Source organism: Elephantulus edwardii, unplaced genomic scaffold, assembly GCF_000299155.1.
Source record: "Elephantulus edwardii isolate Elephantulus edwardi_28Jun2011 unplaced genomic scaffold, EleEdw1.0 scaffold00017, whole genome shotgun sequence".
Classification (NCBI taxonomy): Eukaryota; Metazoa; Chordata; class Mammalia; order Macroscelidea; family Macroscelididae; genus Elephantulus; species Elephantulus edwardii.
This window is the reverse complement of record NW_006399767.1, coordinates 23,923,818-23,944,000: the sequence shown is the minus strand read 5'-3', so window position 1 is coordinate 23,944,000 and position 20,183 is coordinate 23,923,818. Positions and strand designations below refer to the sequence as shown.

Here is a 20,183-nt window from a genome sequence, read left to right as displayed (position 1 = left end):
CCTAATTGATTTCATCTCTTTGTCAAGAGGATATTTTTGCTTTCATTTTAAAGATTATGCCAGGGCAAGAGTTTCAGGGGTTCACCCACCCCTCTAATGCTCTAGACAGTCTGACATTATGGAAAGGTTGAAATGATGTTCTGCATTTCCCCCTTTTGATCAGGTTTCCTCTATTAAATGTTCTGTAATGGTAACCGCGCACCCTCCAGTTCTGACCCTGTGGCCGAGGAGATGTTTGATTATGGAGGTTGTTAGGCACACATTCCATACACTCTTCCCTTTTCTTGACTTTTTTCCCTCCAGGCAAATAAAACCAACCAAGTGCCTTGGAAGGTCACCTGTAAGGTTTTAGGACCCCAGACACTACACAATGAACTAGGAGTAGCACAGAAGCACTAAGCACATTGTTGTTGTTGTTGTTGTTAAGTGCAGTCGAGTCATAGACGACTCATAGCAACCCTATGAACGAAAGTGCTCAACACTTGTGTGACTTTCATCCTTTCTCCAAGTTCATAGGGTTTCCGGAGGCAAGCTATTACAGAAGTGGATGCCACTCCTGCTTCCAAGCTTGTTTTAATCAGGGAGCTACTGTGTTTACTACCCAGGCTGGTCCATGAAACCAGGACCCTAAACCATCAAACCACAGAACCAACCCCTGAGGTGTTTGGTTTTGCCTAAGTAGTCTCAGCAGCTACTCTGGCTCTCTCTTTGCTGTTACTGTAATTCTATCAGTCACCCAATATTTGCCAATTTAACTTTCTATAGGTGTACAACTTATGGACAGCACTTAACAATAATTACCTGAATGTGTAATAATTACCTGACTGACCCTTTTTTGTGCTATTTCTATCATCATTAAGCCTCCTTTTCCCTCTCTCTCCTACCCCAGTAACTACTAATAAACTTTGGTCTCCACACATTTGCCTTTCTTTATCATTTTATGTAGGTCAAGTTGTAGGATATTACTATCTTTATGATGGACTTATTTTGCTGGGCATGTCTTCAAGCTCCATTCACACTATAGCCTGTATCAAGATTTCTTTTCTCTTGCTGGTTGATAGTGTTCTAGTGTGTGTATGCACCACAATTTTTTTTTAATCTGTTCCTCTGTTGATGTGTATTTAGATTGTTCCCACCCTTTGGTTATTGAAAGGCGAGGTTGGCACATGGTAGAATGGCGTTTAGGGCTCTTTTACGTTTAGGTTGCTAGGAGTTGCAAGCGACTTGATGGCACATAACAACAATAACAAATGGTGCTTCAATGAACACTGGCAGAAAAGCATCTGAGTTTCTGCTTTAAACTCCTTTGTCTAAGTCCATGGGAGCAGAATTGCTTGGTTATATGATAGCCTGACTTTCGTATTTTGAGGAATGACCACATTGTTTTCCATAATGGCTGCACTGTTTTACATTCTCACCAGCAATGGGTAAGATTTCCAATTTCCTTACATAATTGTCACATAGCATATTTTCTTTCTTTGCCTTTTTTTTAAATACTTAACCATCCTTATGAGAAAGCAATTGTATCTCATTCTGGTTTTCATTTGGAACATTTGTATAGTTAATGACAGTGAGCATGTTATTATGTGTTTGGCTGTTGCATCTGGTCCCCACTGGACTGTCATCATTTCCTTCACCTGCTCCCCCCACCGACCAAACTGTGCAGCTCTGCAACTGCATCCTGGCCCATCCTCACCCTTCTGCCCCCATCCCTCACCTCCTTGTACCCCCAATATGTTTTTCCCAATAAAATATAAAACAAAACAAGTTACACCAACAATGTAAACCAATTACTGTATGAAAATCAATGAAAAATATTTTTATCATTTTTTTATTAATTTTAATGAAAATTTTTTAAAAATACCTTCTTTGGCGAAATGTCTATTCAAGTCCTTTGCTCATTTTATGATTGGATTATTTGTCTTTGTGTTGTTAAATTGTTGAATTTTATATATGTGTATAGATAGATGAGTTATTGTTGTAATGTGCCGTCGAGTTGCCTGCAACTCATAGTGACCCTATGTACAACAGCCCTAAACTCTGCTCTATCCCTAACCAATCCCATTGTTTCTTACACGCCCATCCCCATTACCCCAGTGACTGAATCAATCTATCTCATCGAGGGTCTTCCTCTTCTGCACTGTCTCTCTCCAAGGACTGACCCTGCCTTACAACATGTTCAAAGTATGTCAGACAGAGCATCAGAATCCTTGCTTCCAAGGAGCAGCCTGGCTTCACTCTCTCCTGGACAAACCTGTTTGTTCTCTTAGCAGTCCACGGTATATTCAGTGCTCTTCTCCAGTACCATAGCTCAAAGGCATCAATTCTCCTTCTATCATCCCTAGTCGTTGTTCAGCTCTCTGATGCATAGCAAGTAATTGTAAAGATCATCCATGGCCTGTATCAGGCACACCTTAGTCTCCAGACTGACATCGTTGCTCTTCAGTACTTTGGAGAGGTCTCTGACAGCAGACTTTCTCAATGCAATTAGTCTTTTAATTTTCTGACTGCTGCTACCAAGAGTATTGATTGTAGAGTCAAGCAAACTGAAGCTGTCAACAATCTCAATCTCTTCATCACCTATCATGATGCTGCCAATTGGCTCAGTGGTGAGAATATAGTTAGATTTTTTTTTAAATTGAGAGTTTAATGAAAGTTTATAGAGAACTTGGATTTCCATTCATTCATTATTGCAAGTATAGTTAGATTTTTTGATGGCTATTTTGCTTCCATAGATACTCTCTCAGTGGATATCTTGTCTTTTTACTCTTTGTTAAAAGTTTTTTTATTAATAAGAATTTTTAATTTTTAGGAAGTCCCTTTTGTTTATTTTGTTTTTTGGCATTTGTGCCTTTGTTAGTATGCTAGCTAGTCCATTGTTGAAAGACAGCCCTCAACAATGTATATTTTAAAGATTGTTCTCTAACAACATACCAGAATCTTCCTCATTTCCTTTCCCATCTATGGAGTGAGTGTATGGATCAATCAGAGCTTAATGATCCAATTTCCTGGTGATTATTTGGGTGGAAATTGGATACTTTCCATTCCAAGCTACTACAAGCAGTGCTGTAATGAATACCCTTTTATACTGTCATGTTGCACAGCTATTTGCATATTTAGGACAAATAGCTAGAAGTGAAAATTACTGAGTCAAAAGCTTTTTGGCATTTTAAATGTTGCCAGAGATCGCCATGTTACTTTCTACAAAAGCTGTACCAGTTTGTATTCTTTGTAACAATGTGTGTAACAATGTGTAAGCATTTGTTTGCCTATTTCTATCATAACATGATTTGCTATGTTTTACCAATTGGAAACTATTTGATTGTAGTTTCATTTCTATGACTCTCATTGAAAGTAAACATTTTCTCTATCTAAACCCCACGGTTTGTCTACTTATATATGGTGCAAATATCTCTATTGCATTATTATTTTCTTATTAAGCTGTGTAATTTCTTTACACAGAGAGGAAATGAGTTCTTTTTCTGGAATAAGGGAATATTTTTTCCATAGTTTACCCCACCTTCTAAAAAAGATCTATGTAGTAAAGAGCTTTGATAGCGTAGTGTTTAGGGAGCTGCGCTGCTAATCCAAAGGCCAGGCATCTTTTGTGGTTTGAATCCATGGGCCAATCTGTAGGAGAAACATGGGCAATCTCCCCTTGTGCAATTTATAGCTTCAGTAATACAACAGAAGTCAGTTATGAGAGAGTTGTGACTCAATGACAGTGTTGTTATGTGCTGTCAAGCTGGAACACAGAGCTGACCCTCCAGAAAGTTTAATTCACGTGAGAAGAGATTGTCCATTTTTCTCTGAAGAAGCAGATTTAAACTGTGTGCCTTTGGGTTGACAGCACAGCTCTGTACCATGAAGCCACCAGAGCTCCTTCCATGGGGGAGGGAGAGAGGGAGGGAGGGGGGGAGAGAGAGAGAGAGAGAGAATGTTAGATGCCAACTCATAATAGCCCTGTATGTGTCACAATGGTTGATTTTCAGAAGTCATTTGCTAGATCTTTCTTCTGGGGTCCCTCCTGGTGGACTTGAGTTCCAATGTCTTGGTCAGCAGTGGTGTATATTTACCACGTGCCTCACCCAGAGACTTCATCAGATAAAATACTTACACCAAAAGATAATTTAGGCAGAAGCTTCCCCTATTCTAAGAAAAAGGCCCTGATAGCACAGTGCAATAAGTGTTGGACTATCAAGTAAAAGGAACCCACTGCCTACTCTTTTGGAGAAAGATGGGCAGTCTTATCCCATAAGGATTTCCAGCCTTGGAGCCCAAATGGATAATGGATGGTATCCATGAGTGAGAACTGATGAGACAGCAGTGGGTTTGGTTTTCTCTTGGTTATTCTAAGATATTGTCTCACAGTAAGGACTTGAGGCCCATTCACCAAGTGTGCAAGTAACCCAGGACATTCCACATGCTCAGCTTTGTCCACAGCTGTATCCACCCGCAGTCTGGTTACAGCAAGATATGCCATTATCCTGGCAATCAGAAACCTGGGTCTCAGTTCCAGCTTTCCCATAAGGGTGACTTTGAGCAGCCCAGCATGTCCATTCAGAGCCTCTGATTAGAAAGACCCCCCTTCCTCCAAGCTCCATTGTTCTACAGTGCCAAGATTTTAGGGCAAGGAAACCTTGGGGATGCCAGGAGAGATTGTAACAAGACAGCAAGTGGTTTCTTCAACAGGAAGCCTCATAGATTAACCAAGGAGATCTGCTCTCTGGGGAGCGGAAAGACTGATGAAGCAAGACACAGGCTGTTAACAGTTCCAGAGCTCGAAGGCTCCTGAGGGCAACAGCTGCCTCTTCACCAGGTCCAGGAGGTTCAGGGCAACAAACAGGACTGGGAGCCTGTGAGAGGTAGGAGCCACCCTGAGCTGTAATGTTTCCTTTAATGGTTGGGGGAAGATGGAGAGAGAGCAGAGGTCCTCATTTTGTTCCTGTGATGGGAGTGCTAAGGGCTGAGCCACATTTTCTTGTAAGTTTGGAGCTCTTTGCATGGTCTCATGGAGGGTGTTGGGGCTGCCGACTGAGACAGATAAACTCTCCTTAAGTAGCTGTGTGACGTTGATCAAGTCATCTGCTTTTTCAGAGTCTCTGGTTTATCAGTAAAGTGGAGAATGGAGAAGGTAGATGACAAAAAAGTACCAGGGAGTCTCTTGGAGTCACCTGGTTCCAGCAATTCGGGACTAATGTTATCTTTGCTGTTGTTGAAATAAATGGAGCAAAGAGCAGACTCAATTCTGCTCACCCTTCGGTGTGAGAGTGATGGAATTGGGGGAGATGCAAAGCACCTGCAAGTATCATATTATAACGCCATTGCTGACCCCATTCAATCTCATCCCTCTTTTTTGTGGATCTCCACTTCCTGAGGGTCGGCAGGTGTGGGTACTCCCCTAACCTAATCCCACAGCAGATTCCTATAGATGCCTGGGAATGGATTCGTTTGCTTTTCCTTTCTGCTTTACATTTTGTGTGATTTCCTGGGTTCAGAAAATGTGCAGAGGCTGCGTGTATGGACGTTCCTGTCCATAATGGAGTTTCTGTGAAGGTGTAGGATAGTAATTATCACCTAAGGGAAAAGTGTTGGAGGAGAAGGGAAGCTGACAGAGGGGTGCCCTGGCTGCTGACTGAGGGATGCTCTGAGTGACATGGAGAGTGGTGTCTGTGTGTGGAAGGGCTCTGCGGGGTGCTGTGACTGAGAAAGAGGAGACTGTGGCAGAGGTGTGCTGGGAATAGTGGGTGCCCATTTCCACCGCCTGTGAGAGTGTGATGACTGAGAGGGAGCTGGCTGAGGAGAGAGAGAGAGAGAAAGTCTGTGTGAGTGTGTGTGCATACTGACTGACTGAAGAATTGCCCCATTGTCTCAGAGTGGCCACATCTGGCTATGAAAGGGGCACAGGCTATTTTTAGGTTTTGTTGTGAGGCCATGAAAGGGTGGTTGCAGGACATGAGGGAGTGAGGTTGTATCTTGCCCTGACTGACAAGTATTTCACTTACCTTTTGAGGCAATGCTTGTTAGTTTACTCTGAAACTTGTTGACTCAATGAGGCTCCAAGACCTTCCTGCCCCGGACCTGGTGACAGGCAAGGAAGAGACTGCTGATTGGCCCTCCTGAGAGAGGAGGATTGATGGTCTTAGACTGAGGTCTGGTGTTAGAGGCCTGTGGTGGAGGCAGTGGTGGGAGATGGGGCTAGTGAGGGGTCCAGAAGATGCCGCATAAGATGGACCAGAGGACTGCCAAGAAGTGACTTTGGAGGTCCAGCTGTGCTAGAAATTTCTCTAACGATATATGAAGAGTGTCCCATGTTGACCCCAGCTTTCTTGAAGCCATAGGGCCCAGATGAACCCTTGTAACTATAACCCTGAGAGAAACTTTGACGCTTAAACCAAAAATATCCCCTGAAGTCTTCTCAAAGGCAAACAGTAGTTTCTTTTAAGTAGTAAAAAATGTCTGCCTTGAGCATTATGCTCCTTTAAGAACTATCTCGGTGGGATCAAATTGACAGCAGCAACTTGAAAGATCAGATAGGAACCTGAGGGGGGTGAGGTTATGTTAAGGCAGGGGAACCAACTCAGAAAAGGAGGGGGAGAATGATTGCACAACATGAAGAACATAGTCACTGACACTAACTGGTATATGCAGAAATTGCACATTTGTGTATGAAGAGCAATGATGTCAGATGAGAGACTAAGGTGTGCCTGACCAAGGCCATGGTTTTTGCATTTATTTACTGTGCAATAGAGAGCTGGACAATGAAAAAAGGTGACAGGAGAAAAATCAATGCTTTTGAGTGTGGTGTTGGAGAAGAGTATGGAACATACCATGAACTACCAAGAGAACAAATAGGTCTGTCCTGGAGAAGGTGAAGTCAAGTTGCTCTTTGAAGGTAAGGATTTTGAAGCACTACCTCACAGACACCGGATATGTTGCCCAGAGGGACCAGTCCTTGGAGAAGGACATCATTCTTGGAAGAGCGAGGGTCATCACAGGAGAGGAAGACCTTGGATGAGATGGATTGACAAAGTGACTAGGGTAATATGGGCAAGTGTGTCAGAGTGAGATTGGCTCAGGATAGAATAGGGTTCAGAGCTTTTGTACACAGGGTCTCTATGAGTCACAGGTGACTCACCAGTATATAACAATAAGAGAAGATAAAGAATTCCCTATATCCAGGATGAAGCCATGGGGAATTTATTTCCGTCCTCTTGCTTGTAGGAGCCTCATAAAGCCAGCAGCCTGGAGAATGCCTCAGAGCAGACTCCTTCCCCCAGAGTGTGGGTTCTGGAGCCTGCTGTGCAGGGAATTTCATCTTGCTGCTTCGTTTGGTGGTGTAGTCAGTAGGGAGCTGTGCTGCTAAGCCTACCCACACCTGTCATGCTCCAAGACTCTTCTCCTTCCCACAGCAGCTAGCTGGATGTCTGTGATCCACCTAGCCCACTGGGAGAAGTCCACTCCATGTTGAGTAACATCTAGTTCCATTTCTACTACTAATGGTGTGGCTCAGGCCACTCTACTTCTTTGAGCTTTCCATGATTTCTTCATCTGTCAAGTGGGCATACATGGTACCTGTTGTTGTTGTTGTTGTTGTTATGTGCCGTCGAGTCATTTGCGACTCATAGTGACCCTATGTACAACAGCCCTAAACCCTGCCAATCGCACTGCCTCTGACACACCCATCCAGATTACCCCAGTCACTGAATCAATCCACCTCATAGAGGGTATTCCCCTCCTGCGCTGTCCCTCCACCCTCCCAAGCATGATGTCCCTCTCCAAGGACCTGTCTCTCCTTACAACATGTCCAAAGTATGTCAGATGAAGCCCCAGAATCCTTGCCTCCAAGGAGTAGCCTGGTTTAACCCTCTCCAGAATGAATTTGTTTACTTGGTAGTCCAGGGTACATTCAATACTCTTCTCCAGCACCACAGCTCAAAGGCATCAATTCTCCTTCTATCCTCCCTAGTCATTGTCCAACTCTCTGATGCATAACAAGTGAAGGCAAAGACCATGGCCTGTATCAGACACACCTGAGTCTCCAGAGACACACCGTTGCTCTTGAGTACTTTAGAGAGGTCCCTAACAGCAGACTTTCCCATTGCAATACATTTTTTTTTATTTCCTGGCTGCTGGTGCCAAGAGTGTTGACCATGGAGCCAAGTAGATTAAAGCTGTGAACAGTTTCAATCTCTTCACCATCCATCCTGATGCTGCCAATTGGTCCAGTGGTGAGAATCTTTGTCTTCTTGTACCTACACTTGTTTTTAATTATTAGGTCCCATTGACTTGACTATAAGTCATAGTGACACTATAAACAACAGATCTGAGCCTTGCCCTATCATGTTCATCCTCACAACCTCTGATATGCTCACTATTGTTACAGTCACTATGTCAATCTCTTCCTCTCTTTCACTGGCCTTCTATCTTTCCCAACATGAAGCCTCTCCCCCCCCCCCAAGGACTGGCCTCTCTTGACAATACCCTCAAAGTATGTGAGATGACATTTCACCCTCCTCTACCTCTAAAGAGCAGCCTGTTTGTAGTTCTTCCAAGATAGACTTATTTGTTCTTTTGGCAGTCTGGGAAGCAGGAGTGGCATCCACTTCCTAAACAACATGCCTCCAGAAACTCTATGAACTTTGATAAATGTTGATAGTTGTAGAGGGGCCTCAGGCCTTTAGTTCATAGGGTCGCTATGAATCGTGCTCAATTCGAAGGCAATCAACAACAACAGGATATTTTGAGGCTCTTGTGAAACAGCACCTTAATCAATATTGTCACCTCCATTGTCATTGCTACATTTATGTAGCAGTCTTTAGATGCAGGCATAGTCACAAACGCTCTACATGAATTAGAAAGGCAACAAATATTGAATACCTCTTGTACGCCAGTCGCTCATCTGGCCATTGAGGATTCAACAGTCAACAAAAGAGCAAACTCCCTACTCACATGGCACTTCTGTGTCAGCAGGAGAAGATGAAAAACAAAATAAATGAGTGAAAAATTATTCAATGTGTGTGGAGGGGAAAAAAAAATAAAGCCTGAAAGGGGAGTGGGATGTGCTGGGTAGTGAGAGGTGATATTAGAATGTCAATGATCCCATTTAATCCCTGCAGCAAACTCTGCATAGTATGCATTAGTCTCATAGTCCAGTAGAACGGGATAGGACAGGGTTCAGATCTGTTATAGGGTCTCTTGACAGCACCTAAAAACAACAATAATAACAACATGGTTCATTGGGGAAACTGAAGCACAGAGTGTTAAGTGACATGTTCAGGGTCACACAGCTAGAAAGTGACAGAACTAGGAGACACAAGGGCCTGACTGACTCTGAGCCTTGTGACTACAAGTCAGTTCCTCTTCTGGGCCTCAGTTTCCACTTCTTCAGTCGAAAGGGTGGAGCGACCCTCTCCTGCAACTGTCTCAATGATTCTTCCTTCAGTTACAAGCCATAAGGCCTCAGCCCCCGGGCCAAACCCAGCTGGCCAGTGGAGGGTCCTGGGGTCATGGGGGAAGGGGATTCACTTCTGAGGTATGGTGGATGGAGCTAGATGGTGGCTTTTGAGGGGTTTGGACAATGTGACCCAAGGAAGTGTCATTGTTTACAAGGGGCAAGGTGGAGTGAGGTGGACATGAGAGATATTGCGGGAAGAGCAGTTAGATTAGTGCAGGGACTTCCCTGTTTTAGCATGCACAATTTCATTCATGACTATTCCCTCCCTGTTTGTTAATGAAGAAAATTTTGGACCTACTGAAGGTTGAAAGAATAGTACAGTGAGATTCTTGTATTGATGGCTAACATTTGAGTCCATCTGTACTTTGCACACACACATTCTCTCTCTCTCTCTCTCTCTCTCACACACACACACACACACACACACACACACACACACACACGGAACCGTTGCAGACATCATGTATTTTATCCTGAGCCCTTTCACCTGTCTCTTCAAGACAAGACATTATCTACCTAGGAAATTTCCATTGTCCAATATCATATCATAGAATATATAGGCCAGGTTCTAATTTCCTTTAATTATTCCAAAATGTCTTCTTAAACTATTTTTTCCCCTCCCTGAAAAGAAATTCACTTGATTATACTTCGTATTTGGTGTTATTTCTCTTTAGTCTCTTGAACATATGAAATAATCCCCCAGTCTTAGTCTAACATTTTGACATTAATATTTTTAAAGAATCAGCTATCTGACATTGGCGATGCCTTGTCTTTGGGCATGTTGCCAGGAGAGGCTATTCCTTGGAAAGGGACATTATGCTCAGAAAGGTGGAGGGACAGTGAAGGAGAGGAAGATCTTCAACCAGGTGGATTGACACAGTGCCTGCAGCAAAGGGCTTGCGTGTGTTAGAAATTGTGAGGATGATACAAGATAGGCCACAGTTCAGATCTGTCTTCACAGGGTGGCTATGAGTTATAGTTGACTTGGCAACACCTAACAACAACAACAACAACTTAGTTGTCTAAGAAATTATCTCATATTCTAGAGGACAGCATGACTCATTGGAGGAGCTAGTTAAACATGAGTGCCAAAAACTTGTCCAGATCAAGGCTAGGCACTGTGAGGAGATCCAAGGTTAACGATCTCTTCTGCCTGGAGTGCACTGCAGAATTTTGTCACCTCCCCCAGGAAGTCCTCCCTGATGGGCCAGGAAGGGGAGCAGCTGCTTTTTCACTGCTTTTAACACTTGGCACCCAAGGCTGCTGCTCCCTCCAGACTGCACTGTAATGATAGTTGTGTCTTTTGAATGAGGCTGTCTCCAGGGGAGTGCAGGAGTCAGTCACATCTGAACCTGCAGGGCCAGGGCTCTGCTTGGGTGGTGCAGGTGGTGTACACAAGGGTGCTCAAGGGTGGAGCAGGGACTGGCATTCAATCCAAAATCCACTTACCAAATAAAGCTCCCCACCCTGGGCAGTACCTTCTAGGGTTTGTTGTTATTGTTAGTCTCTCCTAACAACATGCCCAAAACATGTGAGGCAAAGCTTTATTATCTTTGCCTCTAAGGAGCACTGTGGCTGTACTTTTCTAAAGACATACCTATTTGCAGTTTCAGTAGTCCATGGGATATCCAGTACTCTTCTCCAACACCACAGCTCAACAGCATTAATTCTTTTCCTGTAATCCTTACTCATTGTCCAGCTCTCAGATGCATAGAAAGTGATTGGGAAGACCGTGGCTTGAATTGGGTGCACCTTAGTCTTTAAATTGACATCGTTGCTCTTCAGGATTTTGGAGAGGTCCCTGACTGCAGACTTTACCTATGCAGTATGCCTCCTGATTGCTGGTGTCAAGTGTGTTGGTTATGAATCCTAGTAAGATGAAATCATTGACACATTCAATCTTTTCTCCGTCTATCATGATGTCGCCTATTGGTCCAGTGGTGAGAACTTTTGTTTTCTTGATGTAGAGGTGTAATCCATATTGAAGGTTGTACTGTTTGATCTTCTGCAGCAAGTGCTTCAAGTCCTCCTCATTTTCAGCAAGCTAGGTTGTGTTATCTCCATAACACAAGATGTTGCTGAGTCTTCCTTTGATCTTGATGCCACAGTCTTCTTCATAAAGTCTAGCTTCCTGAATTATTTGCTCAACATCCAGACTGAATAGGTATGGAGAGAGAATACCACCCTGACATACACAATTTCTGATTTTAAACCATACGGTGTTCCTTGCTTTGTTTGGACACCAGCCTTTTGATCCAGGTATAGGTTTTGCATGAGCACAATTAAGTATTCTGGGATCCTCATTTTTCTCAATGTTAGTCGTAATTTGTTATAATCCACACATTCAAATGCCTTTGCATAGTGAATAAAACATAGATAGACATTCTTCTGGTACTTTCTACTTTCAGTCAGGATCCATCTGACACCAGCTGAGATTCCGTGGTGCCAAAGCCTCTTCTAAATCCAACCTGAACTTCTGGAAGTTCTCTGTCAGTGCTCTTCCCATTTTTGGATCACCTTCAGCAATATTTTGCTTGTATGAGACATTAATGATATTGTTCGGTAATTTCCACATCCTGTTAGATCACCTTTCTTGGGAATGATTAATCTCTTCTAGTTAGTTGAAATGTGGGGTCAGGATTGGTGGACGATTTATCAACAATCTGCATTATGCGGATGACACAACCCTGCTTGCTGAAACTGAAGAGGACCAGAACCGCCTGCTGCAGAGTGTCAAGGACTGCAGCCTACAATATGGATTGAGGCTCAATGTCAAGAAGACAAAGATTCTCACCACTGGACCAATTGGCAGCATCAGGATAGATGGTGGAGACTGAGGTTGTACACAGCTTTCGTTTGCTTGGCTCTGTAGTCAACAGTCTTGGCACCAGCAGTCAGGAAATTAAAAGGCACATTGCCATGGGAAAGTCTGCTGTTAGGGACCTCTCCAAAGTACTGAAGAGCAATGGTGTCTCTCTGGAGACTAAGGTGCGTCTGATACAGGCCATGGTCTTCGCAATCACCTGTTATGCATCAGAGAGTTGGACAATGACCAAGGAGGATAGAAGGAGAACTGATGCCTTTGAGCTGTGGTGTGGAGAAGAGTATTGAGAATACCATGGACTGCTAGGAAAACAAATAGATTTGTCCTGGAGAGGGTTAAACCGGGTGGCTCCTTGGAGGCAAGGATTCTGAGGCTCCGTCTAACTTACTTTGGACATGTAGTGAGGAGAGACAGGTCCTTAGAGAGGGACATCATGCTTGGGAGGGTGGAGGGATGGCGCAGGAGAGGAAGGCCCTCTATGAGGTGGATTGATTCAGTGACTGGGATAATTGGGATGGGAGTGTCAGAGACAGTGTGATTGGCACAGGACAGAGCGGAGTTTAGGGCTGTTGTACATAGGGTCGCTATGAGTCGCAGGAGACTTGACGGCACATAACAACAACAACAACAACAGTCAGTTGGTTAGGCAGTTCTCTTCCATATTTCCTGGCATATACTGCTGAGCATGTCCAGGGACACATGTGTTCTTTGAAACATATCGATTGGTATCTCATAGATTTCTGGGGTCTTATTTTTTGCTAATACCTTCAGTGCAGCTTGAACTTCTTTCTCCATTATCATTGGCTCTTGATCATATGGTACTTTCAGAAATATTTCAGTGTTGGACAATTCTTTTTGGTACAGTGACTCTGTGTATTCCCTCCATTTTTTTTAATATTTCCTGGATTATTCAAGATTTTGCCCATAGCGTCTCTCAGTATTACAACTCAAGCCTTGAATTTTATTTTTTAGAGGATTGAATTTGTTTTTCAGTTATTTCAGCTTGGAAAATGTTGAGTGAGTTTTTCTCCTTTTATTCTCCATTTTCAGCTCTATATTATTATAACATTCAGTTATAATAGCATTTTGCTTTGTAATCTCGAGCTGCCCATTGAAATCTTCTGTTCAATTCTTTTACTTCAGCATATCCTCCTTTTGTTTTGGTTTTTTAATATGCTAGTACAATTTTCAGAATCTCTTCTTAACATCCATTTTGACTTTTTCTTCCTCTTCTGTCTTTTGCTTTCTTCATAAATGATATCCTTGATGTCATCCCACAACTCATCTATTCGTCAGGCATTTGTGTTCAATGCCTCAAATATATTCTTAGGATGATTTTTAAACTCAGGTGCGATAGACTCAAGATCATATTTTAGTTCATATGGACTTATTTTCATTTTCTTCAGCCTCAATTTGAAGTCAGGATGTATTTTGACTGCTGATGTTGAGCTTCTACAGTGATTTCCTATACAGATGTAACCATTTTGATTCCTGTGAAGTCTATCAGGTGGAATCCATGTGTGGAATTGCCTTTTGTATTATTTTTTTTTAAAGATATTTACAATGAACAAATCATTGAGCATACAGAATTCGCATCATTTTATTTCTGGTCTGATTTTTGTCACCAAGTCTGTACTTTCCCAACTACCATTTCTTCTTCATTGTTTCCAACTTCCCCCTCCCCATTGTTTACAACTTTTGCAGTAATCAATTTTTTTAAGCTAAGAGTTCACAATTTTATTTTCACATGTCACAACACAAAAATTGCTTTTTTAATCCTTTGCCCATTACGTCACTCAAACAATTATGTGATAGAAAAGGGGAGCAAGTCTTCCTTGTGCTGTTAAGAAAACACCCATAGTCACAGCACCAGGATCTCCTGGTGAAGTAGTACAAGTAATATAAAACCGATACAAAGAAGCTGCACTCTGTCCTTATCTGTCTGGTCGAGTCATTCCTGGCCGTGTGGGCACCATCATGGGACAGGCAGGGGGCCTCATCATTGGCGGCCCAGGCATCATTGGCATGTGGCTTCCCATGGGTGGTCTCATTCCAGGAGCAGGTCCCACTGGCATCATCCCAGGAGGAGGAGGACCCATCATTGGCATCATAGGAGGTCCCCCCATATGGGGTGCTGGCATCATACCAGGGCGAGGAGGGCCAGGGAGACTGGGTGGAGGTGGGATCATGGCACCTGCTGGAGGAGGCACAGAGAACGGAGTAGGAGGTATCTTTCCTTGTTGAAATGCAGCAGTTGTTTTGTCAATTAGGCTCTGAGCCCGTTCTTCCATCCATTTTTGATAGTAATCTTTCACATTCTCTTTGTGTTTCCTGCCACTGCAATGTGTCTTTCTCACAGATGGCGAGTCATGAGTGAGGTACGTGTCGCAGTAGTCACAATAAAACTTAGGCATGTTGATCCACACAGGCCGTTCACTGAACTCGCAGTCATCAATTATTAACGCATCTTGATCGCATGTTTGGTCAGTCTCAAACTGCAAATCTTGAATTTCCTCTTCTTTGGCTTCAGCTGTTGGTATATATATTTGAATAATAGTAGAATTACCAAGTCTCCTTGTATGCATATGGATAGTATCCCATCACTTACAACATTTTGCTTCAGGATACAGACTGAAATTATCTTTTTAACTCTGAATGCAGCACCATTCTTCCTCTATTTTTCATTCTATTTTTAGCATTCTTATGCTATCCATAGTGTAGCATGTGATTGATTCAAAGCAGCCAATACCAGTCTATCTCATCTCATTAATGCCTAGAATGTCAATGGTCATTTGTTCCATTTAATTTTTAACAACGTCTAGGTTTCCAACATTAACACTACATACATTCTATGTTTTAGTTGTGAAAAGATGTTTGTAGCTGTTTCTCTTCATTTTGACTGACTACCAATGTAGGTGCTACCTCTAATACTATAGCTAACCATATTATATCTATATAAACAATAAAGGAACTGCTAGGGATCAGGGGTGTCTTTTCCTAATTCACTTGAAGTGCTTGTTGTTTCATATTGTGATAGATTTTGGGATGGATCTGGGAAGAAAGAAGGCTTCTCAGAGAAGCGTGCTGGTGATTCTTTAACCAAATTGGCAAGCTGGTTTATTCTGCAACCAGAAAAAATCCTTCTCTGTAGCATTTGTCAGTTCCCATAATGTAAACACTCCCAGCATAGTTGTTTCAAGCTACTAATGAGGGAAAGATCTGCACACTGGTTCTCAGGAGGCTGTAGGATCTGGCTCGAGCAGACCACTGTGGTCTGTAGCTGCGGCCTTAAAACTGCACTGGAAATAAATTTGAAGTCCCAAGAGGCAGACAGAGACACACAATGAGAAAAAGATGGAGAGATTCGGTAACGACATGTCTGATAAGGGACTTATTTCTAGAATTTATAGGATACTCAAGCACCACAACAAGATAAAGGTAAACAACCCAATTGCAAAATGGACACAGGATGGGAACAGACACTTCACCAAAGAAGACATTCAGATGATGAACAAACACATGAAGAAATGTTCAAAATGCCTAGCTCTAAGAGAGATTCAAATAAAAACACTATGAGATATCATCTCACTCCAGTAAGAACAGCAAAATTCAACAAAGCAGCTCACAACAAATGCTGGTGAGGTTGTGGAGGAACTGGAACCTTTATTCACTGTTGGTAGGAGTATAAAAAATTGTGCAACCACTATAGAAGGCAGTATGGCACTTTCTCAAAAAGTTGGAAATAGAAATACCATTTGACCCAGCAATTCCACTACTTGGAATATACCCTAAAGAAACCAGAACTGCCACACAAGAAGATATATGCACACCCATCTTTATTATTGCTTTGTTTACAATAGCAAAGATTTGGAAACAACCCACGTGCCCATTAACAAACGAATGACTAGAGAAGCTCTGGTATGGTCACACAGTGGAATATTATACACCACTGAAAAACAAAGAATTAATGAAATAGTCTACAAAATGAGTGACCATGGAGGACATTATGCTGAGTGAAATATCTCTGTCACAAAAAGACAAATACTGCATAGTGCCGCTGTTATAGAACAGGACTGATATGGGGATTGGGAGAAAACTAAGAAAAGAGGGCATAAATAATGCACACAGCATTGAAACACACAAGGGAGAGAACTGTATAAAAAGAATATATGAATAGATATTATTGGCATTACGAGAGTTCAGAATAAGAGTTGCATAGTAAAGTGGTTGGGGTTGGCAGAACTGTATAACATTAAAAGAACTTTTTTTCCAAAGAAAAAAAGCAAACTGAGGAAGGGGAGCAGTGAAGAAAACGTGCAACAATGAATGAATAGAAATCCAAGTTCTTTATAAGCTTTCATTAAAATCTAAAAAACAAAACAAAACAAACCAGACACAGAGAGAAGTTCCTATCTCACTCTGAAGTCCTGAACTTCCCTGAGGGCAAGGAATTGCTTCATCCAAGTCCTGTGCAACCTGCAGAAGGAAACTTGCTCAAGGAGAGGCTGGAGCAGGGGCTCCATCACCCCTTATAAAGAGCCATTGCTCACCCTGTCCTAGTGGCCTTGGGGAGTTTCCTGTCTCGCTGGGCAGGGGTCTTGCTCTCAGCTGCATCAGCTGCATTGTTTTGCATGTTGTTCATTAAATCACTCTTGTCTCTAGAGTTGACTAAAGGCTCCTTGCCCAGAGAAATCTACCCTGATCATTAGACACCAACTCCACCACTCCTTACAATTTTTACTTTTATAATATTTATTTCCCCCCATTGTTGAACATTTTCTTCCTTCTGCCCCAACACACCCTGCAATGCACCTCTTATTCCAGATTGTTGTCATTTATATAATGCCTACTCATTTATTCCTTTCCATTTCCCCCCTCATCTGTTCTAATGAAGTTTCATTATCTATCCACTCTTTCCCCATTCTCTCCCCAATTTCCTCATGTCTGTCCTATTTTAGAAGTGGTATTATGAAGCCAAAGCAAAGGGAAGAAATCAAGATATTTAGATGCTGAACAGAAGATTTCAAAGGGCAGTGAGGGAAGGCAAAAGTAAAGTATTATAATGAAATGTGCAAAGAGCTGGAGTCAGGAAATCGAAGGAGCCAAACTCAATCAGCATTTCTTAAGCTGAAGGAACTGAAGAATAAATTCAAGCATCGAGTTGCAATGCTTAAGGATGCTTTGGGCAGACTGTGAAATGATCCAGGAAGTATTAAAAGAAGATGGAAAGAATATGTTGTTGCTGTTGTTAAGTGCCATCAAGTCACAGGTGACTCATAGAGACCCTATGAAGGAGAGTCCTCCACGCTTGGGTGCTTTCATCCTCTCTCCAGTTTCATAGGGTTTCCAGAGGCAAGCTATTATGGAAGTGGATGCCACTCCTCCTTTCAAGCTTGATTTAATGGGGAGCTCCACTCCACTCTCTGTCCGCATTGGGTAGCCAACCATTAACGCATTTGACACATCATTGTCACAGTGGAAAGAGTATACAGAGTCATTATACCAAAGGGAATTGGCAGACACAGAAGAATTTCATGAAACAATGTATGAGCAAGAGCCTGTGGTGATGAAGGAAGAAGTTCAAGCTGTTCTGAAAGAATTGGCAAAAAACAAGGCCCCAGAAATTGAAGGCATACCAATTGACATATTTCAACAAACAGGTGCTGCCTTTGATGTGTTCACAAAGTTGTGACAAAAAATCTGGAGGACAACCACCTGGCCAACTGACTGGAAGAGGTCTATATTTGTTTCCATTACGAAAAAGGTGACCTGACAAAGTGTGGAACTTATCAAACAAATCATTAATATCACATGCAAGCAAGATTTTGCTGAAAATTATACAAAAGTGACTGGAACAGCACATCAACAGAGAACTGGCAGAAGTGCAGGCTGGGTTTTAGAAGAGGCAGTGGTACTAGGGATATTATAGGTAATATTAGATGGATCTTGGCTGAAAAAGAGTACCAGAGGAATGTCTATCTATGTTTCATTGATGATGCCAAGGCATTTGACTGTATAGATCATAACAAACTGTGGCTGACTCTGAGAAGAATGGGAATCCCAGAACACATGATAGTACTTATGTGAAACCTATATTTGGACCAAGAGGCAGTCATCAGAACAAAGCAAGGAAACACTGCATGGTTCAAAATTGGGAAGGGTGTACACCGGGGATGTGTCCTATCTCCATACCTTTTCAATTTCTCTGCAGAACAGATCATCTGGGAGGCTGGGCTCTAGGAGGAGAAATGTGGCATCAGGATTGGAGGAAGACTCATTAACAATCTGTGTTATGCAGATGACAAAATCCTGCTTGCTGAAACTGAGGAGGACCTGAAGCTCTTGCTGCAGAAAGTCAAGGCCTTCAATATGGATTGAAGCTCAACATTAAGAAAAAGATTCTCTCTACAATATTTTTTACAACTGCATGTGAACCTAATATTATGTCAGAATAAAAATTGTTAATTAAAAAAATAAATGAAGAAAACCCTGGAAAAAAAAAAAGAAAAGATTCTCACCACTGGGCCAATTGGTCGCATCATGATTGATGATGAAGAGATTGTTTTATTTTTTTAATTTTAAAATTATGATGATGATGATGATGATGTATACTGTCAAATTGGATCTGACTAGTACATGAGGAGGTTGTCCCTCCTTCTCCAGCAGAGCATCTGGTGGATTCAAACCCTACATCTCTGGGATTGCAGTGCAGAGATTGAGATTGTTAACAGCTTCAGTTTGATTGGCTCCACAATCAACACTCTTGGCACCAGCAGCCAGGAAATTAAAAAAAGGAATTGCATTGGGAAAGTCATCTGTCAGAGAATTCTTCAAAATACTGAAGAGCAATGATGTCAGCCAGGAGACTAAGATGCACCTGATCCAGACCATAGTCTTTGCAATTACTTGCTATGTGTCAGAAAGCTGGACAGTGACTAGGAATGATAGAATGAGAACAGAGGCCTTTGGGCTGTTGTGCTGGAGAAGAATATTGAACATATCATGGACTGCTAGGAGAACAAATAAGTCCGTCCTAGAGAGGGTGAGACCAGGCTGCTCCTTGGAGGCAAGGATTCTGAAACTTTGTCTGACATACTTTGGACATGATGCAAGGAGGGACACCAGTCCTTAGAGGTGGACATCAGGCTTAGGAGGTTGGAAGGACAAAGCAGGAGAGGAAGACCCTCGATAAGATGAATTGATTCAGTGACTGGGGTAATGGGGGTAGGTATGTCAGAGACAATAAGATTGGCACAGGATAGAGCAGGGTTTAGGGCTGTTGTACATAGGGTCGCTATGAGTCGCAGGTGACTCAACTGAACATAACCACAACAGCGTTATGCAGTGTTTGTCCTTTTGTGACTGAGATATTTCACTCAGCATAATGTCCTCCAGGCTTCCCAATATTGGGTAATGTTTTTCAATGCTGTGTAATCTTCCATTGTGTGAATGTACCTTAGCTTTTCTATATATTTATTTGTTGATGGAAACTTGGTTTGCTTCCATCTTTTTGCTATCACAGCAATAAACATGGGTGTCCATATATCTGTTAGAGTTGTGGTTCTGGTTTCTTTAGAGTAGGATATATTTCCAGCAGTGGAATTGCTAGGTCAAATGATATTTTTATTTTCAACTTTTTGAGAAAAGTGCCAGACAGTTTCCCATAGTGGCTGTACCATTTTACAATCTCCTCCAGCAGCGAATAAAAGTTCCAATCTCTCCACACCTCACCAGCATTTGTTGTTTGCTGGCCTGTTGAACTTTGCTATTGTTTCTGGGCTCCTACAATTGTTGTTTTAAAAGAAATTTTACTTGTGATTATAATGAACATTTACAGAGAAGTTAGATTTTCCTTCACTCATTGTTGCACATTTTACCCACTCATCCTCCTTTCCCTCTTCC

The 20,183-nt window shown here is 42.3% G+C and overlaps 1 protein-coding gene across 1 annotated transcript; it reads right to left on the bottom strand.

Moving 5' to 3' along the window:
- Positions 1–14,215: 14,215 nt before the first annotated feature.
- On the bottom strand, positions 14,216–14,695 carry LOC102872492 (U1 small nuclear ribonucleoprotein C-like). Its single transcript, XM_006882033.1, has one exon. It carries the CDS (start codon positions 14,693–14,695, stop codon positions 14,216–14,218), a length of 480 nt encoding a protein of 159 aa, XP_006882095.1.
- Positions 14,696–20,183: the final 5,488 nt, after the last annotated feature.